This window comes from Wyeomyia smithii, chromosome 2, assembly GCF_029784165.1.
Source record: "Wyeomyia smithii strain HCP4-BCI-WySm-NY-G18 chromosome 2, ASM2978416v1, whole genome shotgun sequence".
NCBI lineage: Eukaryota > Metazoa > Arthropoda > Insecta > Diptera > Culicidae > Wyeomyia > Wyeomyia smithii.
In genome coordinates this window covers 169,199,376-169,226,591 of record NC_073695.1, presented here as the reverse complement: position 1 = coordinate 169,226,591, position 27,216 = coordinate 169,199,376, and the positions used below count along the sequence as shown (strand labels likewise).

The 27,216-nt window shown below is 39.6% G+C and overlaps 1 protein-coding gene across 5 annotated transcripts in view; it reads right to left on the bottom strand.

Annotated features, from left to right (window-relative positions):
• Positions 1–27,216, bottom strand: part of LOC129721425 (optomotor-blind protein) — a 263,942-nt gene that overhangs the window by 164,320 nt on the left and 72,406 nt on the right. For all 5 annotated transcript variants that reach the window (XM_055673974.1, XM_055673973.1, XM_055673976.1 and 2 more), the window contains one exon: positions 7,267–7,380. In XM_055673974.1, coding sequence (XP_055529949.1) covers positions 7,267–7,380 — 114 coding nt within the window. The remainder of the gene's footprint in view (positions 1–7,266; positions 7,381–27,216) is intronic.

Sequence of the window (27,216 nt, the reverse complement as noted above, 5' to 3'; positions counted from 1 at the left end):
GAAAGAGATGCCTCTCTTTTCCTCCCCGCAGCGATGCGAGGCTTCTTTTTCCGTCCTGCTATTTCGGGTGATACGAAAAAAGTTAAATTCAAAAGCAGGTAGTCTTGAGAAAGACTGATGGGAAATAGCTTTCAGGTAATCTTCAAAAGACACACTGACAAAACACAAACTTTGAAGCTATAGGCAGTCAAAGTAACCGAAAACACGTCTGATCTGTAGGACAGTTCAAGACGCACCCAAAGCGTATTATCATAAAAACCTGACCTAAACTTGCAATTGAAATATCTAAAAAACGGGTGCATGCAGAATTTTAGACGCCAGGAACTCTATGATTAAAGTCGTATTACCTCAACTTTAAAGTTAAACTTTGTCTTAAATTTCTCCATCCACAACTTTGTATCCAAAGTATTGGATTTCACATGTCGTAGTGATTCTCACAGGGTTTAATGTGGGTGTCGTAGTGATCATCACGGTTCTCAATACACTTCTCACCTCTTCAATGTGAGTTCCAATACGCACAGCCTAGCTGCGGTTCACAGGTTGTGGATAGCGAGGTTAGGTGCGAATATGATAAATAAGTACCACCGAACAAGCAGGTGGAGTTAGTTAGGGCCGGGAGATGCGTAGTAGGCTCTACACAATGACTCCTAAAAGGAGAGTTGACGTCGCCGTAAGCGTCTTAGCCGGTGCGCCTATTCTCCGTGATGGGGCCGCTACACCCAAGACGGCGGCCCTGTCACGAGACTAGCCATCGCCAGCCCAGTAAGGGGCCATTCACGTGGTGGACAGCTTGGGGGGGAGGGGGTTGTGTAATGTCCACGGTCCTTACAAAAAAAGAGAATTTATATGGACATTTGTCCACGGGTGGGGAGGGGGGGGGGTTAATATCTTCAAAAATCTGTCCACGTGGCATATGGATGGCCCCTAAGGTGACTTGGCGAAAAACACTTTACTACGAATATTCAAGAAGAAGAAACGGATCGGATAAATCGGTAACGACCTAGGGGCCGAATATAGGACACCGAATGGAAGCTTGGAACATGGAATTGTAGATCGATAAATATCTCGGGTGGCAAAAGGATCCTGCAGGAACTCTGTCAAGAAGGAGAAAATGCACGGAGGATGTGTGGCCGCAGGGCCCAATACTACCAGAACGGTGGTACAACAAATGAGCGGACTTTATTGTGTTGGGAAAGGTACAAAGTCGTGTGATCAAGTAACAGGCGATTAGCGACAGGATGTGCGTATTGAGAATCCGGCCTTTAGGTTCTACGTTTACTGCATCATCAATGATCACTGCCCGCATGAAGGAAGACCCGATGTCGAAAAGAAAGCCTTCTACGCACAGCTGAAGAACGTCTACGACAGCTGCTCGCAGTGGGACATCAATATGAACGCTCAAATCGAACCTGTATAAACCGGTGGTCGGACACACAAAGTCTGCACACCGAGACGAACAACAACGGCCAAAGATGCGTAAACTTTGCAGCTTCCCGAGGGATGATAGTCCGAAGTACTTGCTTCCTCCGCAAAGATATCCACAAAGCCACTTGGAAACCACCTGACCAACGAACAACAAACCAAATTGACCATGGGCTCATCGCAGGACGGTTTTTCTCGGACATAACCAGCATACGCACCTACCGAGGTGCGGACATTGACTCGGACCACTACTTAGTCTGCCGTAATCTCGCAGACTGACGTAAGCGCCAAAGTGGCCGATTTGTGTTTTTCATGATTAAACGATAGAACGCACCAAATTGGACCTATAGGCGCCGAAATTTGATCAAAAGTGTAAAAAATAGCGTAATTAATTCATGGAAACGAAATGACGTAAACGTCATTTCTACTCAACGTGCGTAAATCCAACAAAACTTTGTTTGCGATACGTTTATTACATTTAACGACTCATGAACTAATCAAGCGAATGGAACCAAAGTCGGCATGTTGAAGTTTTTCTATGGTGGTACGGCCCCTCTCCCTTCTCTGCACGAGAAGGGTTCCGTACAAATGAAACATATATTTGAATCAATTTTTCCGGAAAACAGCTTAAAATGAAATGATGCACAGGAGCCAAGAACCGACCCCAAAGACTATTTTGAATTCTAAGATGGCAACTTCTCCCAAAATTATCGAATACCTTTCAATACGGATATTCCCATAATCGGGATGATGCACAAAAGCCTCGACCCCAGAGAAGACCGTGTTAATCTCAGACCACGGATTCAGCTTAGCGGTGATGAAATCGAGGAAGTTGGCAAGTGCGTGCGCCTAGGCTAAATGGTGATTACCGAGAACGACATTAGCAGAGAAGTTAGTCGAGGTCCTATGGCGGGAAAGTCGCCGCAGCCAGAAGTTCACTACAAAACTTTGATCATACTGTAGCGCTCTAGGGTCACGAAGCTTGGTTCATGCTCGTGGACAATTATAGCAACAATTATATAAAAATCCTGTAATGGTTCATTTTCTGTCATTTTGCATGATTTATGTGACAAACATAACATCTACGTGAAAATCACATGCATAATATGTCTATCACATGCCATCTACGTGAAATTGACAACGTCAAACAAAATGTTCTAGAAGAAGTACCGCGTCAATTCTCTGTGCGAAAATATCCAGAAATCAAAATGGCGAAGTCTGATACAGTTTCAGAACATGAAACAGAAGTTCTCGTTGATATGTCAATAAGTGAGTTTCTGGAAAACCATATTAATTTGATATCGAGTTTCGAGCTTACAGATTCAACAGAGATTCAGTCCAGGAGACGAGAAATTACCTAAACATGCAGCTAACAATAATTATCGCCAGCGAATGCCATTCCATCTACCAGTTTTTAAATCGTTCAATTTATTTACGAATTGACGAATTTACATACCTGGTCGATTTATTATGCAAAATATTCGATAATTTCTGAAAACCATCTCCTGTATCTTAAAAATTAGAAAAATTATACGCTGTATAGAACTTTATAGATATAAGATACTAAAATGCTTTACACTTTATCGGTAGGTAAATTCTACGTGAAACTCACATGAAATGCATATGTCAATTGCATAAAATTCACAGGACAATTCATCTAACCAGGCCATGATGAACTCAAATGAAAATCACGTAGAGTTTACTTGAAAATGACAGTGGAAAATATTCACATAACTTTTCCGGTAACTATAACGTGAACATTATTTTGAGTGTATTATATTCCAAACTTTATTCATTTCCGAAAACGTATTCTTGGATCGCGACTATTTGACTGATTATGAACAAAAATTGTTGAGCGACTTGTCGCACACTACGATGGATGTGAAATAAAAATCGCTGTTTCTACAACAAAATGACGTTGGTAACATAACTTCAGTTAATGAACCATTTTCCACAAATCATACGTTCGGCAATGTTTTGTAATTGTATTAATGCATTATGTACAGATCATATTGTTGAAATTCGTCCTAATACTTATTATACAAACGATTTTGGAAACAGGTTCGTACTGAAAATTTTACTCACTGTCGCGTACGTCAGCCTGCGAGATTACGGCAGTAATGGCAGTTTGTATGCGCTTAAACCGATCCTCGCGGCTCAACACCAAGCAGCTACGGAACCCGTAAGCTGCCGGAGTCTGAGCTTGAAGCGGACTCTACCCATGGTAGAGGAGTTCGGTGCAGCTGCTCTCGAGGATGGCTGGATCATGATCCGCACGGCCATCAGGGAATCTGTGACGACGACACTAGGAACAGAGGCGCCTAGTGGCAGAAACAACTGGTATGATGGGGAATGCAAGGCAGCAGTAACAGAGAAAAGCCGGACCTGGCTAAATTACCTGAGAGTAATGACGAGCGAGAACCTGGTCAAGTACAGACGCGAAAGTTCTAGCGAGCCGACACAATGATGATGAAGGTAATCTCATCACGAACGATAGCGAGGTGGTCGAAAGGTGGACGCAGCACTCTGATGAACATCTGAATGGCGATACAACAAACAGAAACTGAACTAGAACGCACCTGGGAGTGCCAGTAGTAGATGGCCGGGTATCAGCCCCCGACCTCCACGAAATTCAGCGGGAAACTGGGAGGCTGAAGAACAACAAATCCACCGGCAAAGACGGTTTGCCATAAACATGGTGAAAAACACTTGCTAGAGCACTGCGCTGGATCAATTCAAAGATCTGAACGATTTTTTTCAGTAACCTCTCCGGCACCAGAAACAGAGGAGCATAGCGTGCACGATGGCTTGATCAGATTGAATGTGACCTACGAGTGATAAGACGCCTGGGAACATTGCGTCATATGGAACGAAACGACTTCTTGATACATCACGAGCCACCCCGGGAAGTATTGGAATAATGTCAAGTTTCAACCAAAAATTAATATAAGGGAAACATTTAATACTATTTTGATTTGATGTACATTCTAGTGTTTATTTCCCAATTGTCTCAACATAAAAAGTAACTTGAAAATGGATGCATTAAAGAAAATAATTATTATCAGCTTTTTCGACTTTAAATGATCATTTAAAAATATTTCGAAAAATGTCCATTATAATCTGTTTTTCATTTATGAAAGGTTGCGTTCTAACTTCAAGCTTAAAAAAAGTTGAATGGGTTCTTAGATTAGACACGATCGCAAGGTTAACGTAGAATTACGACAGCCTGTCTTATGATAATGTATTTCTTGCAATAGATTTGGGAATACGATTTTCTGCCACTTCCGCGTAGCCAATATTGTGAGGTGTTTATTTAACGAACAAATTAATCAATCGCTAAAAGTATGTAGATAGTCAGGAGTATTCCAGAAGCACTAATTGTAAGTAAAAGTTTCTAACAACTAAATAATCTAAAATCTAAATAGCTAAATATTAAACTATCGGAAAATTAAAACAAAAACTATCATTTTTAAAACCAATGATATAAATTAAAATATTAAAGTTTTTGCAACTATTTTTCAAAAAAAAACAAAAAAATAATCATAACCTATCAAAAAGCACATGGTACACATCGGTAACTTTCATACGGGTCAGAAATAATCGCGTCTATCTATTTGTCGTGGAAATTACAAACGTATAATGGGAACTAGAGGATTTCAGATATGTCTAATACTATCTATTTTGCCGGATGTAGGTTGATACACGCAACTATTGTGTAGCATGCAATAGTGTATTACAACTATTACAAGTTTACGGCTTCAATCGGTTTATTTTCGATCTAGCAACATTGTTTTGCCATATCTTATATATAAAATTAAGTTACATATATGTGCGACCGCCCATAACTTTACAACGGAGCGTCTGATTTGAGCTGGCTTAGTTTTGTTGTGTTCGTCTTCATCCAAGGCAAATTGTTACGGTGAGAAAACTAAGAAAATTTCAAGGAAAATGGTGGAATTCACGAAAATAGAATTTTCATACAACGAAGAAAAGAGATCGCAGAAGGCGCAATGAACAACAATAATACGACAGCAATTTAAAATTGGTGACTGTCGACAGTTTTTTTTTAAAATCATCCTTCAAAAGCTACCACCGAAAATTTAATACAAATAGAATCACGCTCGACTGGTGGCTACCGTCACAGTGATCTGATCCAACTACTGGAAACGACTAAACCGATCGGCGTGAAATTTTGTGTATAGGGGTGTCAGGGGCCGAGAAAGGTGACTAAGATAGTTCGGGATCCCTTCCTTTTCTGGAAGGGAGGGGTTCCATAGGAATGAAACACAATTTTCTGCACATCTCGAGAACTAACCAATAAAATGGAAGCAAATTCGACAGGTGAATATTTTTAGGGGTTACAAATATGTCGATAATAGTTTAACACACCTCCTTCTTCTGGAAGGGTGAAGTTTCCTACAAATGAAACTCAAATTTTTTCACATCTCCAGAACTAATCGAGTGAATGGAACCAAATTTAGCATGTGGAAGTTTTTGGGGGCTAAAAATATTTTAATGGTGTTTCAACACCCCTCCCTTTTCTCGATAGGAGGGCTCTTATACAAATCAAACGTTAACTTCTATGGTGGTTTGATACTCCTCCGTACTCTGGAAAGGGAGGCAGGTCTCCCATTCAAGCTAAACAGATATTTCAACCAGGTTTTCCTGAAAACAGCTTACAATGACCGGATCGATGCACAGGAGTCAAAACTCGACTCCATACGTCATTTATAAATTTAAGGTGGAAACTTCCGGTTTCTAATATGGGTATTTCCGGAATCGCAATGGTGCTCTGAAGCCACAAGTCGACCTCAGACAACATTTTGAATTGTAAGATGGCAACTTCCGGTTTTTGGAAAACAGCCGAAAATGGCCGATTTCTATCCAATATAAGTACCTCCGGAGTCCGGAACCAGAATGATGCACAGAAACTAGAAATCGATCACATACACCATTTTGAATTTTAAGATGGCGACTTCCGGTGTCTGAAAAACAGCCGAAAATGACCAAATACCACCCAATAAGAGTGTTTTTTTTAACCAGCATGACGTTCAGAGGCCAGAAATTTTCTTCAAATGCCATTTTGAAATCCAAGATGGCGACTTCCGGTTTCTGGAAAACAGCCGAAAATGACCAAATACCACCAAACCACCAAATGAGTATCTCCGGAATCAGAAGCTAAAAATTTACCACATACACCATTATGAATTGTAAGACTTTTGGTTTCTGTAAAACAGCCGAAAAAGACCAAATAACACTAAATATGGGTGTTTCTTAAACCAGAATGTCGCCCAGGGGCCAGAATTTGTCTGCAAATGCTCTTTTGATATTCAATATAGCGTTTTCCGGGTTCGGAAAAACTGCCGAAAAAGACCGAATATTGCCTAATATAAATATTTCCGTAATGGAGATGATGTATAGAAGCCAAGCATTGACCCTGGACACTATTTAAAATTTAAAGATGACCACTTTTAGTTTCTGGAAAACAACAAAATTACTGAACATCACTCAATATGGGTATTTCCGGAATCAGATTGATGTCAGAAAAACAGCTGAAAATGATCGAATACCACTCAATATGAATATTTTCAGAATAGAGGTGATGTACAGAAGCCATAAGTCGAAGATGTTGTCATTCCGATAAAACCGATAATTTCAAATGATTTGCCTTTTGACTTTGATCATATCCTATGGCCGATTCGTCGTGCATTTTTAGACTATGAACAAATCGCGAGGAATCAATGAATTTGGAATGTTTAAAATTATTAAATTAAACACAAAAATGGGCGAGAAGAAGTTTGTCGGGTCAGCTAGTTTGTTTATATTTGTATTCTGTAAACTCACCTGTTATGAAACTTGTACCGATAGTCATCCGCAGCCACGATATCTAGTAACAAAATGTACTTCGCTTTTGCATCTAGTCCCGACACTCGAAATTTCATCTGCGGGAACATTTGTCTGTGAGAAATAAAAAGGAAACAAAAAATTCATCAAGAATACAGTCAAAGCAAAGCCAATATTATCATATAATCGCTTATTACTTATTTAGTTAACGAGAAAACATATAACGACTATTTTTTTACACATCAAGTTAAGAGATCAAGTTGAAACTGTCGCAGAGGATTTATTATCGCGTGCTGATAATAATTATCGGCCTCAAAGTGATGAACGTTCCGGAGCGTAATCGAATCTGTCTAGTTTGGGTTGACCTTTCTAGTGGCGATGTTAATCACATCAAGAACACCATGGAACAGCTGGAGGGAATGAACGATGGTTGTGACTTTTTGGGGATAGAACTCTAAGCGAAGAGATTATAATTTAACACATCATTACTCTGATCATAAGCATTTTTTTCTTAGCTGATTAACGTTGTTACATTAAAAAGCAGTCGTCGATGAGTGCCTGTGATTGAATGCAACTTTGTGATTTTCAGTTATCAGCTTTATCGAAAAGTTGAAACAGATATAGTATTTTATAATATAGTATGTTTTTAAGTGTCCCACATATGCAAAGTGGAATATGGAACCTATTGTTTTTTTTTAACCTTCTTGGTAGTGAGCTACGAAATCTGTGATTAATTCTTCCTCACTATGGTAGCATGACAGGTATCATCAACACTTTGATGAATGGTAATAATAACGAATTAAAACGTCTCGTTGTAGCGAACGAATATCTTAATGAGCGGTCAGAAAACGTAAGTAAAGGAACGGTGGATGGATCACAGGAAAAGAACCGAACCAGACATAAGCGCTTAAATGTAGAATTAAAACAAAATCGAGCTAATTAATTAACAGGTGAAATGCGTTTTAAACGAGTAACAATGCGAATTGCACCTTTGGCGTCTTTTTGTGTTCATCGGTGTGGTTAGACAAGGGCCAAGGTATGGTTTTACACCACAACTTATTTTTCTTTTCATGGAAGGAATGACGGTGATGTTGGCTGGAAGTATTAGAACGACAGCAAAAGTATGCTGAAAAAAAAAAGTTTTAGATTCTTTGCCTATTTCCGCAAGCCGCACATAAATGTGCGAAATTACAACGCTAGAGAATTTGGTTCTGAATGGGATAAAAACATGAAAAAACTCAGATACCCCTGCTAGGTATACAAGTGTTGTTAATTTATTTTTTTGCAAACCTTTGTTAGTGTTCACCAGAAAACATGGTTTGCGCTTGCCTGACGCAGTCGGTGAAGAAGCGCTTGATTATATTTACCAACAGGCGCCTGTGCTAATGAGCACCAAAGTGCATGGGAATGTGTATACTAATGCACACGGATGATGCAGGCCGTCTCGCTCTTTTACACATCGGTCTCCGGTCGTGTTACCAGCCAATGTAAAAGGCGCATTTTTAATCAAATTTTACACTTCGCTGCCGGTCGAGACTTCGACAGAGGTTTTGCACCTTGAATTAGTGCGGTGGCGCTGCAGAGCAGTTCGGTAGAAATCCGCTCAGACCCCAGAACATCACACGTCACATCGTGTTTTGCTCGGATGAGTATCTGCGGCGATGATTTCGTCGTAGGTGAGTGTGATTAATTTGTTTTCACTAATTGATAATGATTTGTTAGGTGGCGTAGCGAAGAAGGCAAAAAATTGTATGAAGTCTATACAGTGGTGCAGAAGAAATGTGTGCCAGAAAAATTCGATACGAAATCCTTTAAAAAGTTGGTCGAGCTCATATAAGAAAGTTCCATTGGATTGATGCAGCAAATGAGAAATCTCATCATAGTATTCATAATGTTGTTTTAAATTAGAAAACATCAGTGCTTGAGACAGCATTTAATTTTTAAACTTTTATTCCAACGTTCTGAAGAATTAGAATCATATTAAACAATGTAAACTATCGCTGATTTAGGCAGCTACACATAAAACAAAACCACTGTGCCCTGCTGCACTGCACTTTTGCCTCATTATTTACCAAAAGCAAAGCGTGGCCTCCTGACTGGCGCCCTACTGATTCTTCACAACGAAACGTGATGGAGAAAGATTGAGTGATTTCTGCCCCTAAGGCGCCCAGACCAATGGGATGATTTAAATTGTTTTATTTAAACACATCATCATCGCCCATCATCGTCGACGTTATCATCGGTTCGCTGGTGCGGAGGCTCAGGGTGATATTCTACGGACTTACTCGACCCTCGACCACCCCGAAAGTGTAATGTAATACAGGGCTGCATCCGAAACGTGGACGATTTCATACTACACCTTACCAAAGTTTTCGCGGATTCAACCCTGACACTCGCGTACCATCAACAACGTGGCGCTAAGGCTGTCATCACCGGCAGACGCTTAACTGGCCAAGATCACGCTTCCTTTCGGTCAGCTTTTTTTCTGCCCCAGCATTATTCAACACTGCAACAGGCAACAAGGATTGAGGAGACGATTATTGTTCTGTCCGTCTGGTGAACAGGCAGGATCATTCTGCACGGTGGCCCAAACATCTTTTCTGCACGACCTGAATATGATTGGTTAGATGGGCTATACTTGACCAACACCACTCAGGAACGATGGAAAAGTAACTCAACAATGATGCAATTTCGAGAAGAGCTCACCAGGCAAAAAATGCGGTTAAACAAACATTTCAAATTATAAAACAAACATGATTTTACCTATGGGCGAACGTAAGATAATAATTTGGATTACTGCAAGAATAAGTAACGAATCATGGGGACAGCAGTTGAGATCACAAAAGGGAGCCACCTTAGCAGTTGGTTTTAATTATTGCCGCTGTTATGTTTTTCATATTGTAGAACATATTTGAAGCGCACAATTACCCATCGTAATCGAAAATTCATTAAATATGTCTGACGATGTAGTCCTTTTACGAGGCAACTTCGTATGGCCGCTGATTGAATATACACTAAAATCGTAAGCACAAAAGCAAACGTTGCGTTGATCATTTTTTTCTGCTAAGTTGTCCGAACAAAAAAGTGGCATAAAAATGATTCCCAAATTCATAAATGGGATGTCATAAAACAAATGAGGCTATCTTATGTGGTACTAATAAATATCAAATAAACTGAAAATTATATTAACTATGCTGAAATGTTTCGTATTCCGGTAAGTTTTATAGCAGTTTTTTCTTGAAGAACAAAAATATGTTACTCTGAGTTCGCACAGATATATCGCAAATATACCAACCATTCTTACTCGGGCAGTCTTTGTCAGTGCATAAAAGAAAAACAAACAAAATTTACAACCGCCCGAAACTGCAAGACGAGGAGCTGTTTGCCCGGACAATTTTCGTTCGAAACCGTTCGGACCGTTCAAATCGTGACGCTGCCGGAGGAGAAAGAAAAGGTGCAAGGTTCAAAAATGAAAAAAAAAAAAAAAAACGACTGCACCATCATCCGTCATCATTGACCATCATCATTGGCACCATCCTTGCGGGGTCGCGTTCGTCGTTGTCTTGTCTTCAGTATCATCTACGGAACGGTTTTATGTTCATGTGAGCAGACGCGTGAGGATCTCCTCAATGGGTACGCGAAAAATAAAACGGTTTATGCTACCAGACACTGCACCATGAATATTCATAACCTATAATAACTATATCAGCGTCACTGACAATAGCATTAATAATAATAATAGTAATAATAATGCAAAAAAAAAAACGGAACATGTAGACCTAATGTGATGATCAGCGTAAAGGGAAGATTGTCAAAAAAAATGGAAACGAAAGTCATTGACTACTTCGTCAGTTTGGATGTATAATATGATAGTTTTTAATTTGAACTAAAAAAAACTGCAACATTGTATGTTAGCCAGTGTTACTTTCAATTGGTATATGCAGCATTTTTATGAGTGGCATAAGCGCCCCTAATCGTAACAAATCTCAGTGAGTGTAATATGATATATTGATGATGCGCGGTTATGTTGTCAACTGCTTACAAGAGATGGTCGGGAACCCGAAACTTTTTTTTTTCGATCAAACCCGAGCTCGACCCGAACCCGAAAATTGTATTTCTATGAAACCCAGACCCGACCAAAACCCAAGATTTTATAGATTTCATAATCGGGTTTCGAGTTTTCAAACTGAATCCGACATTTTTAAACCCGCCCCCGACACTTTCAAAAATTTTCAAACCCGAACCAAACCAGACGGGTAGCAGTGCTCAGATTTAATGAGATTTGGAAAACATTACAGGATGCGGCAGGAAGAAATCTGCCAAATCTTCCAAATCTTGTTTTTAGCTACTTTAAGTAATAATATCAACGACGCCAAAAGCAAGAACATGTCTTTCGAACGTAATCCTCTGGCATCGACTGCCATATGCGCCTTATGGCAGATTTAACGTCTTCACATTAGGGTGATCTGTTTTGCTCGTCAATAAACATACATCCATGGTTTTCCAACAATACTAATTAAACTGTTTCACATTAAGCGTTAGGACAGCGGGTGAATTTTCGGACGCGTTTGTGACATTAGATTGTCTGAAGCAAGGCGACGGGCTCTCAAACATGCTGTTCAACATAGCTTTGAAAGGTGCAATATGAAGGGCAGGTTTGCAGAGGAGTGGCACCGTCATCACAAAGTCCTACATGCTTCTAGGCTTCGCGGCGACATTGATATAATTGGTCTTAACCGTAGAGCAGCTGAGGAGGCCTTTACGGCTCTCAAAAGGGAAGCTGTGAGAATTGGACTCACCATAAACACTGCCAAAACGAAGTACATGGTGGCTGGCAGAGAGCCTGGTAGTTCTGCGGTGGAGATGGACGAGGATACTTTTGAAGTGGTCGACAAATTTGTTTATTTTGGTACTCTCGTGACATGTGACAACGAGGTGTGCCGCGAGGTGAAGAGACGGATTGTGGCAATGAATAGGGCTTATTACGGATTGCGTAGCCAGCTTAGGTCTCGTAGCTCCGTACAAAATTTGGACGTGGAAGGAGGCCGATCGATGAGCGCTTGGGGTCTTCGAGCGTAAAATCCTGCGATCAATACTCGGAGGCAAACTAGAAAATGGGGTGTGGCGCTGACGCATGAATCACGACCTATACGAAGTATACAAACACGCTGATATTGTTAAGCTGATGTAACACGGCAAGTCACGTAGCATGGATGGCGTATGAGCGACCAGCGAAGATAATATTTAGCAGAGAACCGGATAGAGGCCGACGACTTCGAGGAAGACCTCGCAAGCGCTGCAATTGTGCTGTCGACGAGGATGCCAGAGCAGCGGGTGTACGAGGAGACTAGAGAGGACCAAGGTTTGTGGAGACGTATTCTGGATTCGGCATAGGATCTCAACGGTCTGTCGCCATAAAAACTGCTTCACAGCCTTCAAAATACCGATGTATCATACCGGTTTGCTAGCAATTTATGCACGGACTGACTAATTCTCGTTTGGCGTACGTGCATAACGTGGACCCCCACTTCCTGGTTTCCACTGATAAGAAACTTTTCCATGCAATATACTGTGGTCAAATGACCACTTTGGCAATCTCCTTCGGAGTCTTTTGGGCGAACAGTAAACTAGTAATAATTTCTATGACGTACATTTTCACAAATATTCAATAAAACAATTTCGATGCTTTGATGCAGCACTCGAAAGTAATCGTCAAAAGCAGAATCAAATGACTAATTGGACAAATTAATCCAATATCAAAATTGAAATAGTTTACCATTTTTTTCTGCCGCACCCTGTAAATCGCTATAATTACAATAAGACTATTGTGAATTTGCTCCCACACTCCGCACAGAATAGTAAAATGTGTGGTTTTGGCAACCAGTTTGCGTAGAAAAAAACTATACATCTTTTTAATTCAAATACGTCAGAAGGCAACCTCGTCTCAACTGGGATAGGATTTTACGACCGATTCACACCCACTCCCATGGACTATCGCACTTGAACTACGATTTTAAGTGTGCGCTCGGAGGGGCGTATGTTCCGAAGCTTTACTTCAGCTTTATATTTTGGACATTAAATCATAAATGTGGAACTGAGTTGCAGCCAACTAAAGTCGAAAAGTTTTGGTCATAAAACCACCTTCTCGGTGGTTCGCTCTGTAACTACGTGCTCAACCGCTAGAATATGGACAAACCCAAACTTACGGAACGTTCTTGGGGATTTTCATAAATATGCACACCACACCCAACAGCACCTATCGGCTCACGGCGCGGGCGTCTAAAGTCGTCACGGTCAGCGACTATCGTTCAACACCTTTTTATCTCTATCAATGAATTTACAGTCCCATTCGTGGCTCTCGCTTCGCTCAGAGTGGCTACTTTTCGGAGTGAATATTTTAATTAGCGACGATTATTATTCTTCTCTCGGCGGCGGTGGCTGCGCAAATCACTTTTCGGCATTGTAAGCTGCCAGTAGATATTTCCGCGCGTCGCCATTTCGGCCCACACGATTCGGTTGAGCTAACGTGCCGGTATCGTCTGCGTAGATCTCCTTTCCCTCTTACTTGTCTTAATTGCGACAGTGGCGAGGAAATAAAATGAAATGGTTTTCTTCCTGCCGAAACGTGGCTCGTAAATTATTTCACTTACAAGGCACACATTCGCGGTTCTTTGTCGAGCAAATATAACTTAGGCTGAACCTGCGCGGTTACTATGAACACCGAAGTCACTGACCAGGTCCCGGGGAGAGAGTTAAAACTTAATTAAATTTTTCATAATGACTCAGAATGGTAACGGGCGTTTGCGGTAGTGCGGTTGAGACGTCTTGAGTTAACTTTTCAATTTGAAACGGATCTTTTAATGGTCTACTTAATAAATATCTATAACTTATATCAATGTTAAGTTTTCGGTTGTATATAATATAGAGCATTCGTTAAGAAGGAATAAAAGAGTATGAAAAAGAATTGAATAAAACTGTTCTGAAACATTGGATTAGTAACATGGATTATGGATTTATAATATGAGCCGTTGGGGAACATTGTGGTCTAAAGACCATTTTTTCGAAAATGGGTTTTTTGCATGAACCGCATCTACTCAAGAAGCTGAAGTTGGGAGATTAAGAAAATTTCGAAAAATCGAACTTTGAAGCTGACTTATACCGTGTTAAAATTTCGTCTGAAACAGAATGGTCATTCTGTTTCGGATCAGAGTGGTCTATGTACATAAATCGGTGTAATACTATCATGTAACACGCAACATGTATCATATCACATGTGATAAGTAACATGTCACTTGTTCTGTACATGTCACACGTAATATGTAACATGTGACACGTAATGTAACATGTCGTGTTACATGTAATTTTACACATGACATCTTACATGTGACATGCTATATGTATCATATAACATGTGACACTAGCCATTTTATACGAGTTAGCGTCATTTTCTTTGTCATTTACCAGTTTTGTGGACATGAACAACTCTGTTACGAAACGATTCGAGGATTCCAGTGAATATATATATCAGAGTGGTCTATGTACATTGGTGAGATAAAATCAATTATTTCGCAAAGAAACTAATAATTTTATGTATTCCCATGTTAAACCACTTCATAACCTTTATATTAGAACATTTTGTTTGAAAGAATCTGTTGTACAGAATTTTATTAAAAGATTTTTAGAAAATTGCTTCTCCTGAAAAATTTGCTCGATGGCACTTCGACCACTCTGTTTCGTAACGGCTCATATGTGAAAAGTGAATTGCTTTGCGATGTTATCTATATTTTTCCGTTCATATCATAGATTTTCAAAACATGCAAATATGAACTGAAAAGTACTAGAAACAGGTTGCCAAAAAAGTGCGAACTTGAAATATAAATGAAAACAGGAATTTGAAATCTCATTCAATTTCAAAATTTATTGAGAAAGAATTTAAAACAGTTGATTGAGAAAATTGAAAATAGAGCAAGATGCTTTGTGTTTAATTGTATGTTTCGTTTCCTTTTTCATGCTTTGTGTTTATATTTTATGTTTCTTCGGGTGTTGGAAGAGTATCCTGATGAAGAAGAAAATAAAAATTAAAGTAAAATTATTGAATTAGTAGAGCTAGATCGCTTCATAGGTGCTTTCTGAGACCACACATCATACAAGTATCAGTACTTGATTGTGTCAATTATATACTACAATCCTCAAACCCCTCCAGAGAACTACGGGCAAACTTTGGAATGATAAATATGATAAATTATTTAATCAAACAAAAAAAGCATAAATAATAGTACATAAAAGCATTATCATGCACTCACTCTACAATAAATGATAGTACAAAATAAAAAGAAAGAACGGAGATCTTCTCTTGCCTAGCTATTAACCAATTGATAAGATAATCAAAATTTTGTGACAGATCGCATAACTACACTTGTCGGCAAGTGGACTCGTAACTCGCAATGCACATCCCATCCGTAACATACGAAGCTGTAGCCTTATCTTAATGACTACGGTTCTCCAGGGACCTCCAATGGTTATGTGGATCTTGTTTTTTTTCTTTCTTCTGCTATGGTTTCGAGGCCTTTCTTTAAGGCCGACGCGCCGGTTGGCCTTTGCTCACAGGAAAAATCAACTGTATAGTGTCATAAAATTATAACAAATTCATTTCACATTTCGCTTCGACTTGTCTCCGAAGCTATCTGCATATTATGATGGCTATGTGGTGGCAATAGAGACACTAATCAAAGCACAGGTTTTCTTGTTGAGAAAAAAAAGACTAAATGACCGGATCTAGTCGATGTCTTTATAAACACAAAACTAGACCAAGTCTCATACACTATATTTGTAGCAATTAGGTATGTCAATGCGGTTCAAGTGGGAAGCCAACGGTACGTATGCGATTATTATTGTGTTTACCAACAAGTGTGTGGCACGATGACCGATGGCTACGAGGCTAAGGCTACTTGCCAAAGCAGTTACCGATATTAGTCATGTGTGATGGGCGACTTCAGCATCAGTTACCAAGCGATGACGAGCCGTTTTTCCTCGATCTCCTATCCCGATGAATCGTCGGAGATAAAGACAGATTGCTCACCCGCCAGATATATAATTTTATAATTTATCAACACTTTATTCAATCCTATCTTCGCCGAACCAGTTTGCAGAGACGCTATTATCTTGCAAACGTTGCTCGCACATACATGACCCACCACCAGTTCATAAACGAATAATTAGCTATTCTGTTTGCAATTAAATAATATCATAAGTATTATACAAATAAATTAATACACACTTTCCTTAATGTTTGCGCCTTTATAACGCGCTTTTAAGTGACTCTTTATCACTCGGCCGTTTTCCAGCATCGCCGGCTTGGAAATGACATTAATAACAAGCAATCGAAGAGAAAATGGATGCTTAGGCATTTTCCCTGGGCCCACTGCTGTCGTGGACCTCACTCAATCCGAGGGCTGCCTGCTAGCGGTTTATGATCGCATGAAATCATTATATTCAGCGCAGTACGGGCGGCCGCCCTGCGATGGACTGAGACTGTATAGGTAGGCCTACGTGCGTAACCAGTTGGACCACTTTCTGGGAGGTGTTTGGTGAAAACGGAAATTGAACTGGTTTGCAACTTGCACGCCGGTGGTGGGTAAGTGAAATTTACTAATAACAGGCGGTGGAGATGATTGGACAACAAAGTAGATTACTTAGATTTTCAGCTCAGCTAGGATGTAGGCTATTTTACTTTGAAGCTTTCAAATGATACTGTATGGGTTATTGGATTGGCGTCACCTGTTAGTCAAATTCCAATCGGAATATATATAGTTTCGTAAGCTGTCAGTAGTCACGCACACGCCAAACGCAAGTTACTAAAACTGTCTTTTTTCCTAGCAAACTATGAACCTGAGGTACACCAAAATTGGTTATTTTTTTATGTGTAGCAACTACAAGTTACCATTGATTGCGTTTAGTCCTCTACACACCTCCTCTCGCCTGACCCATTGAAGCGTGAGGAAATCAGAGTGACTGAGTTTTAACTTTCTTAGGCACACGTGTTATTATTCGCACATGGCTAAATGTTCTGATCCAGTTGCATCGACAAAACCGCCAAAAATATAATGCTTCGCTGAAGATAGAGGAAGATGATTTCGGGATGTAAAAGGAACGTAATGTCATAAATATTCAGCATGTCCCAGAGATTTGAAATTAACCAAACCACTATCAGTTGATTATTCACCTCAATCACATATCATATAACATATCCAATTAGTCCTGTAACATCATACAGCTTCATCAAAATTAGGTTGTTAAGTGATGGCATAAGACAGTACCCGACTATGAAAAAGTCAAGTACATGATGGGTTATTTAAAACAAGAACTTCAACGTAATGCTTTAACTATACTCCGACGTTCAAACTGTATGGTTAAAGCGATAATTCATTCGCCGATCAGATATTATATCATTGCTTTATAAATACAAGTACGGTATAAACTTACACTGTTTGTCATTACTTTGAAACATGATGTCAAATTTGATTAATGGTTTTTATATTAGATGTTTGAAATATCGGCATGTAGTTTTCGATATTTCTAAAATCCAACAACGGTACTATGTTGCATTTCGTACAAAAACCAAGCATTTGATTTGTTGAAAAAAAAGGACAAGAAAAAATCCAAAATCAACGTGAAAAACGGCCTAAATTCCGAAATTTACGTAGAAAACTTAATTTGCTAAAGGTTTTTAACCATTTCTGCTAAATACTTTCCAACAAATATTAACAGCACTGTTATTTCCACCTACACAATGAGCTGAACATCAAGGAAAAATGTGAAACGAACGATCCTCAGACATTCTAAATAAGCGATTTTAAAATGCTATACCATTAAAAAAGCCGCGACAAAAACGACTATCCTAAAAAAATTTGCGTATAATCAGAAATGCGCATAAAAACGCGTTAATTTCGAAATCTGCGTAAAAAGACTTTAGTGTATTTCCCGTTGAAAACCTTATACACATTCAAGGCTTCACCACACATTTCAGGTATATAACCAGGAACAAGGGAACGCGGGGACAGGCTTTTCATGCGCGAAATTGATTATGTGTGAGGTTATACCGGAGTATCACAGAAAAAAATGTTCTGTGCAGTAGTTCCGTATGGGAGGCAAGATATTCATTCGTCTTCAAATAAACGATCAATCCAAGCATTTTCATGATACACTAAAAGAAGGAAGTTTCTCACAGTTAAGGTTAACATTTGAGTTTCAAATTAGCGTTGATCATCTGCATGGAATTGTCATAGTTGAATCTTGATTTCAAACTAGATTTGTTGAAGAAGCATCATCATTTTAGAATAAATAATAGTATTTGTAGTGAGTACAAGTAATAGTCCAACTTGCATTTTAAAAGCGGCTAGCCACTACGGGTCACCTAGTTCGAAAATAATATTATCCATTTTCAATTTCAAATAGTATGGTTTGAAATCATGTAGGGTTTGAAACTGGTCTTTAAAAAATGGTCCTAAAGTTTCACGACATTTTCTGATTACTATGTATCAGGTGAAAGAGTGTAACTTTCTAAGCAAAAGATGATTTAAAAAAATGTTTACCTTATCCTTCGATTTATAAATGAAGAATAAAAACTGCTCGAAATGCCTAAAATGACAATTCGCCCATATACCATACATGGGCGAACTGTCAGTTAAGACGTTTCGAGCAGTTTTCATTTTTCATTTGAAAATCGAAGGATAATGATGAACATTTTTCAAAAATCACGTTTGAAAATATCTGGTTCAGTTCGTGTTTGGGTTTGAAAACCCGAAACCCGACTATAAATCTATGAAATCTCGGATCCGGGTGTCAAATTCGGGTTCGAGTTTCATGAAAATAAAATTGTGAAAATAAAAATTAGTAATCATGACTACGCATTGTTGGTTTACTCTTAAATACGTTTCAAACAGTTTCTTTTATGATAGCTTTTTAGCTTAATAAACAATGTGGTCCAGATTTCTGGGCATAATCCTGGCTCTAGAAATATCAATAGTGCGAAGTATTCCAACATTCGTAGAACTGGAACTCACCAATTTGAATTTCAAGATGACGTGAGACATTACTTGATGTTCATAAGTGTCAAATCAGTCCTGGAAAGACTAATGTTGGGATGTTAAAAATCATCGTGCTAATTCAAAAAGTTTCCATAATGCACAAACACCCTGTTTTTCTTCTGGGGCTACCCTCCTCTTTTTTCAATATTTCTATGTCCACCTCCTTTGTATGAAGAACACGTACGACAAGTCTGGTGAATATCGGTTCAGGTATTCAAAAGTTACGTCGAAGAGGTCGAAACTCGAAGAGGTTTAAGGCAAGGTGATGGCCTCTAGTGCCTACTGTTTAACATTGCGCTGGAAGGTGTCATTAGAAGAGCGGGGATTAACACGAGTGGCACGATATTCCAAAAGTTGGTTCAGCTGACGATATCGATATTGTAGTTCGGACTTTTGTGAAGGTGCGGATGCGTACATCAGACTAAAGGACGAAGCCAAACGGATTGGAGTGGTCATCAATACATGAAAGGACGGGGCTCACGAGAAGACAGTTCTAACCTCCCACCTCGAGTTCAAGTTGGATTGATGAAATAGAGGTGGTCGACGAGCTCATGTACCTGGGCTCACTGGCCATCACATTCATCGGCGCATTATGGCAATCGTGCATACTTCGGTCTCCGGAAGACACTCCGATCGAGTAGAATTCATCGCCGCACTAAGTCAACCATCTACCAGACGCTGATCAGACCGGTAGTTGTCTACGGGCATGAGACATAGACTATGCTTATGGAGGACCAGCGCGACCTTGCGGTCTTCGAGCGGAAGGTGTTGCGTACCATCTTCGGTGGACTGCAGATAGACAACGGAACGTGGAGAAGGCAAGTGAACCACGAACTGCAGGAGCTTTTTGAAGAGCCATCCACCGTCCACACAGCTAAAATTGGCAGGTTGCGGTGGACTGAACATATCGTAAGGATGACGGACGACAGCCCGGTAAAGATGGTTCATGAAACTAATCCGCCAGGGACGAAACGGAGAGGTGCACAGCGGGTAAGGTGAATCGATCAGATGGAAGACAACCTGTGGACCCTACGCAGACTGCAGAGCTGGCGAAATGCAGCCATGGAGCGAGTGGAATGGAGACGACTTTTAGGTACAGCAAAGCCACACCACGGCTTATGACTGTTTGGCAAGGTGAGGTATGTCGGATACTGACTTGCAGTTTTAAGGTGTGGTCCCGGTTCCAAAAATACCAATGTTAGGGAGTAATTGAAGTTTTTCTTTAAGTTTTATGTATTTTCGAGAAACCAACAAAATCAACTTGAAAAAATGACATCGAATAGCAATATTTGGTCTTTGGGCGTCATCCTGAATCCGAAAACAGCCAACTCCTGAGTATATCCGGTTTTCGCAGAAATCCAGAAATCGGAACTCACCTACTTGAAGTTCAAAATGTCGTCAGATTCCGAATTCCGGTTTCTATGCGTCGGCATGTTTCCCAAAATACTAATATTGAGAGGTTTGTGAACGATTTTAACTGTTTTATACAGCCCCCAGAAACCAACAGTCACCATCATGGATTTGAATATGGTGCTCAATAGCATGATCCGATCTCTGGATATTAACTTAGAGCCACCAGACATGACGAAAAGCCTGAAAATCATCGATTTCAATCATTATAAGCATGGGCGCAACTAAGGAAAATTTCTAGGGGGGGGGCTAGTTTTCATGTATGCCATTTTAAAAAAGAGAAAAAAGAGTTTGCATATGCTTATTTAATAACGCTTAAAATAGTATCGTAGAAGCAGAAAAAATCACTTCGGGATAGAATCTCCGATGATGTACTGAATATCTTGAACAGATCGTCAACGCCAAGCTCTTTCAGCAACAATGATTCGATATTTAGGAGAGCTAGATTTGGTAAACGCTGGGCAGTGCTTTTTAACAGTTCACCCGTACTAGTTAGAATAAAATAGACCCCAGTGTGGTTCAAGGCTTAATGCCCTATTCCTACCTCCACGTGGTACCGACTGGGATACGAGCAACCAAGGAAAAACCGGTGAACCGGTGGAGTAGTTGTTCTCCTTAGAGAGCAGCTTGCCTGCGCGTCTACCCCACAGGCTAGGGGCGGCTCAAACAGCGACTGATCCGGACCGGACGGTTGAACTATTAAATGCGGTGTCTAGCCAGCTACATCCATGGCGGCAGCTCCGTCGCGAGACTAGGCATCGCAGCCCTAGTAAGGCAGCATACTAAAATAAACATACTACGGGGAAACAAGAATTCAAAACGAACCGGCACAATCGGCAATGACCCAGCCGACGAAATAGGGACGACGATTAGAAGCTCAATACATGTAACAGTAGATCGCTTAACGACCCGGTTGTCGACCGGATTCTGCTGGATCAGCTAGAACCCCGCCACTTCGACATCGTTGCGCTCCAGGAGCTTTGCCTGAAAGGAGAGAAGGTACGGTGGATTTGTGGCCGCAAGGCACTGTACCACCAAAGCGGCAGGCAATCAGCGACAGGTTGTGTTTGTTGAGAATTGAAGGCCGGTTCCACAACTACACTATTCCCAATGTGCACTGCCCTCACGAAGGAAGACCTGATGCAGGGAACAAGGCGTTCTACGCACAGCTGGAGAAACTGTACGATAGCTGCTCGCGTAGAGACAACCCTACCGGCACAAGAAATTAAGGGGCGCAGCGTGCATGATGGCTCGACCACATCGAAAGAGACTTGCGAGTGATGAGACGTCTGGGAAACTGGTGAAACACAGCCCAAAACCGAGTAAACTGGCGACTTCTTGATACAGCACGAGTTACTACAGCTCTCCTCTGACTGGTAAGGTGAGTAAGAGAGCAAGGGTTGAGAATCGATCCTGGGTGCAGAACTAGTTTTTACCCAATGAATGACGACATCTCAATTTGTGTTGATTTTGATGCTCTGATAAGTAGCATGGAATGTATATATATATATATATATATATATATATATATATATATATATATATATATATATATATATATATATATATATATATATATATATATATATATATATATATATATATATATATATATATATATATATATATATATATATATATATATATATATATATATATATATATATATATATATATATATATATATATATATATATATATATATATATATATATATATACAGTGGTGGGCACCGCTAACCGAAAGTTTAGCGACGCTAATCGCTAAGTCGCTAACCGGAAAATTTAGCTCGATAATCGCTAAACGCTAAACGCTAAACCCACATTAGCGGAACTTTCGCTAATCGCTAATCGCTAACTTTTTTATATGTAAATAGTTATATCGCTATATTTATTGCTCGTGTTTCGTAAGATTTGGACCACTTTGATCTGTTTTGGTTAAACAAACGAAAACAATTACTTTTTGAAGCTATTTACAGTATGAGGTTCACGAAACGGTATTCATATTTGATTTTGTAAAAACAAGAATAACAAAAGTTATTTAGCTTGCATTGAAAATAGATACTCTCAGGAATGTTTTCATAAAAATTCAATCATTATCTGAATCGAAACAGTAGAACCAAAGTTTTCATAATTTCAAGCGCATTGCAATTTACCAAAGTTCTTGGTGTGCCGAAAATTCAATTTAGACCTTGTGCTTGTTCTTCAAAATGCTACTGTGGCTTGTACGATAACTGGAACTCCATTCTAGGGTAAAAAAACTGACAAAAGTAACTTTCGCAGTAAAGTATGTTCATCTTTCGAAGCAATTTACGTACGCCATCAGCAATTCACCGTTTTTCTAAATATTTCTATTGTCGCTTCTCTACAAAATTTAGCGAATTAGCGATTAGCGTTTCGAAGGCCAAAATTTTAGCGGCGCTAACAGTTTCGCTAATCAGCTCAAAAATTAGCGAAATCGCTAACTGAATTTTAGCGTCGCTAATTAGCGAATTAGCGAATTAGCGGAGAGGTGCCCACCACTGTATATATATATATATATATATATATATATATATATATTGAATACAATCATTCTCTGGGAAATTCTAGGGGGGGCTTCAGCCCCCCCTAGCCCCCCCGTAGTTGCGCCCATGATTATAAGGTATTCCGGTAATTCACGAAAAATCTTGACTTCTCTATCAATTAAGATAAAAGGGTGTTCCTTCCCCTTTTTCATCGCCGTTAAAAAAGTACCTCGTAGATCAAGTTCGGGTATTCAAAAAACTGGGTATAGCAAATTTATAGTAGTTGGGGAAATTGCCATTTTCTAATAGCGGATAGTTAAAAATTGACGCATCTATTCGGAAACAAGTACATGCATACTATTTTTGATCAGCTTGATAGGAATACCATCCATTTCTACTGCATCCTGAAACCAAGATCATGATTATCTATTTCAGTTTCTGTAGCGGGTATTGCCAGTGTTGTTAGTCTCACTCATAAATAGCGTGCAACACCTAAAGTGAGGTTCTCGTAGTTGCCGATATCACACACTAGAGCATTCTCCATTCAAGCTATTTCTAGTTTTTTCGCGCTGTCTTCCTTGCTCGCATTCGTTCCCGAGATTATATGCACACACGCGCATTTTCAATTGAGAATCGTCATGTGAGAGTGATAGTGATAATCCCCGCTCTCAATTGAAAAGCATCATTTTGCATCAATTTGAAGCCCTTCAGTTGTCAAAATCAAAGCAAGAGCTTTTTACGGGGTTTTATGTGACTCACGGAGTGCTCGAAAAGGATACAAAAGTTTTTCAATTGAAAGTGACGAGTCAAAGCTTCACTATAACCTGATAATTGTCAATTGAAAATGACTTTATCAGGCTCTGATACTGATACTGATCTTTACAGTTGCACAAAGTCAATTGATGTACTCAAATGAGGCAACATCACTGAATGTAAATGAGAACCACCCCACACTTTCGCTGGAAAAATATGCCTCATTCCGATGAGTGTCTAAAGTGATCGAAGATACGTATGGATAATACTGACTAAAGCGCAATAACAAGTTCACTCATAAAATAATTTACGGTTATCGATCGACCCAATTAATGCTATGACTACATGCTACAATATTGCCCTGAACAGTAAACGCCGAAACAACAACTAACCAGTGCCACCCGAAGAGGAAACAATAAACTTGGCCGCAGTAACGCTCCAATCGGCCCCCGAGAGAAAACATGTCAAGTTCAAGCGGCAGGCGGCTGTTAAAAAAAAGCAACACGATTAACTTTCCAAGCAACGGAGCCAACCAGCTGACAGGTGCAAAAAGGCCAACAACAAATTTTTTTCCCTGTTTTGTTCGGCTGTCTTCATTTTTTCTCCACTAGGTATCCTAAGACGTTGATTCCCTCCACTGAAGAGCCATCCTGAAGACAGTTTGGCCTGAATAATTCCTTAAACAAATAACATAATTTGGGTATTATAAATTATCCATTTTTTACCCAAGAGATCGTTTTTGACTGTGCGTTCTTTTGCCTTTATAGTTTTCGTGGTTCTTTGCCTCTTTTGACGTCAAAACATAGGCCCGAAAAGAAGGGAGCAAGCGGTGCATCGCGATTTTGGACGCATATTACCAAACGATTTACTGTTAATATTAATATTTTATTTTGATATAATTTATCACAATTTGTTACAGTGGGGTAACGAGAGTTAATTTCTTTGTTTTATTTTTGATCATTGTCTTCGTCGGAGTGCAACGTACGAATAGTGCATGAGTCTGGATTTAGTTTTTGCGATTCAGAGGTAAGATTTCATTCTCTTCTAAATTCCTTTTCTAAATGCTACAATGGAATGGGGTGAAATTGATCACTTTACACTACTACAATTTACCAAGTTTTTACTAGTTTACTAAATCGTGGAGCTGATTCTATTTACCGTACTCAAGGGGATGGCAGCCCTATTCAAACTCTACACGTTTGACAGTAGGTAACATATCGGGGCTTTATATAAAAATAAAGCTTCGAGGGAGGCGCCCAGCAAAAGTTCCATATACTTTTCACTTTAGTCGGGAAGACTCTTTACTCATTCAAGATAGAAAGAGATAGCATGTTGCCATCCCCCTGACCGTACTGAGATAAGTTTACTGTACTCTCGCTTTTAACAGTCGCTGCGGTGAATCAATTTGTGTTTGTTTGATCTTATTTAGTGATGCGGTTTAAATTCCTGTCTGTATCGCATCGAAAAATGTACACCAAAGATAAATGGAGAAGCTTATGTTATTTTTGAGTAGCATTTTATTATTTTTTGTGCCTTAGGACCGCGCATTAGACAAAAAAGTAACAAACTTAATGTAATATAATGTAATGTGAACAAATTACATGATACACTTTAACAAAATTTCGTGATTGATTGAATGTTTCATTATTTATTACTCAAGCTATTACTTTCGAATCCCAGTCGAATGATAAATGTCACCCGAGTGTGTGAAAACACGAATAACATACCTAGTCTGGCGCACTCCGATTTTACCAAATTCTCACGCATCCCGTTCCCGACTCGTTGTTGGGTCATAAATTATCATAAGCTCATTCAGGTCGTTATTTTCATGAATGAACCAAACCTAATTTCTGCCTCTGCAGTCTCCCACAGATTGAAATCTTCAATGAGGAACTCTACATTTGAATATTAATTATTTGTTGAAACGCCAAACGTTACATCTCAAGGTCTCCGGGGAAGCGAAAAGTTATGACAAAACTTTAATGAATGAAACCTGACTTTCGTGAAATCCAATCGTGCTGTCCTTGTTTGTTCCGCTACCCGCGAAGTTTTATAAAAAAGCGCAGACACAAACGCCTGGAAGATCAACTTTCCGCTGTGTATATAGCATCTCTCATCATTTTCGGCCCCGATTGCCCCACCTGACTTTCCGACCGCAACCAGCTAAGAAAGGAAATAAATGAGAGATTTATGATCATTTTAAGGTAATTATTTGGCGTCACCGTGACCGAGACAGCGCGAGAATAAGCCTCGCATGGCCTCTGCTAGTCGATAGTCCCGTTCATTCGACAGCCAACGGGCAGCCGTCATTCCATGCCAGAGGTGAAATTTGATACTCCCAAAGCTGTTATTACGGCTGCTGTTGGCCGTCGTCGCCGCTTTTGTTTGGTGGAAAGACAGCGGAACAGGTAAACTGCGATGCGTTGCTTCCCACGCTTCCGATTCGCACTGAACTGTTTGGCGTTTGCGGTTAGTGTCGCTTGCTACGATTCCTAGCCAGTAGCAGGCAAATTAACCCTCTCCCGCTCACGAGGTTTTTCATGATTTAAAAATACTTTCCGGGTCAATTTAGGCAAAATACTTTGCAGGGTAGTTGAAATCACTGTAAAACATTGTATTTTGAAGAAAAAAGCGAATTTTGGAATGGTGCTCCAGAACACCTATGAGCACATCAGGGACATTTTAAAAAACACGAAAAAAAAATTCTGATACTTTTTGAACTATTTATTCAAATACTATAGAAAATAATGAAAACAACGTAGTTTTCGAAAAAAAAAACTTAGTTTATATCTATTTGATGATTTATTATTTATTGAGTAAGGAATTTTCTAGGCTACAAAATTGGCTCTCACTGCATCGATGAAAGGACGAATTTTGAAGAGCTTGTCATATCCGAGTTCTCCTCTTTTCTTCATCTCTGAGTTGTCATGTACCTAGATTTTGGCTTGCAGCTTTTCCCAGAAATTGTAAGTTTTCGTTTTTGGTCCGCTTTCAGTGCGTTTAGACCCACTTTCATTTCTTTATTGGCCCGTTTTTGTCTCGGAAAAAAACTCATGAACTTCATCTGGTAATGGATCTATCCCAAACATAGCGACTTCATCTTCGATGTCGCTTCTCATCTCATCAGCTTCTGATTCATCCCCTTATGGAATTCGTAGTGAGAAGAACGACCAGCAAAAAATGAAATCAGATATA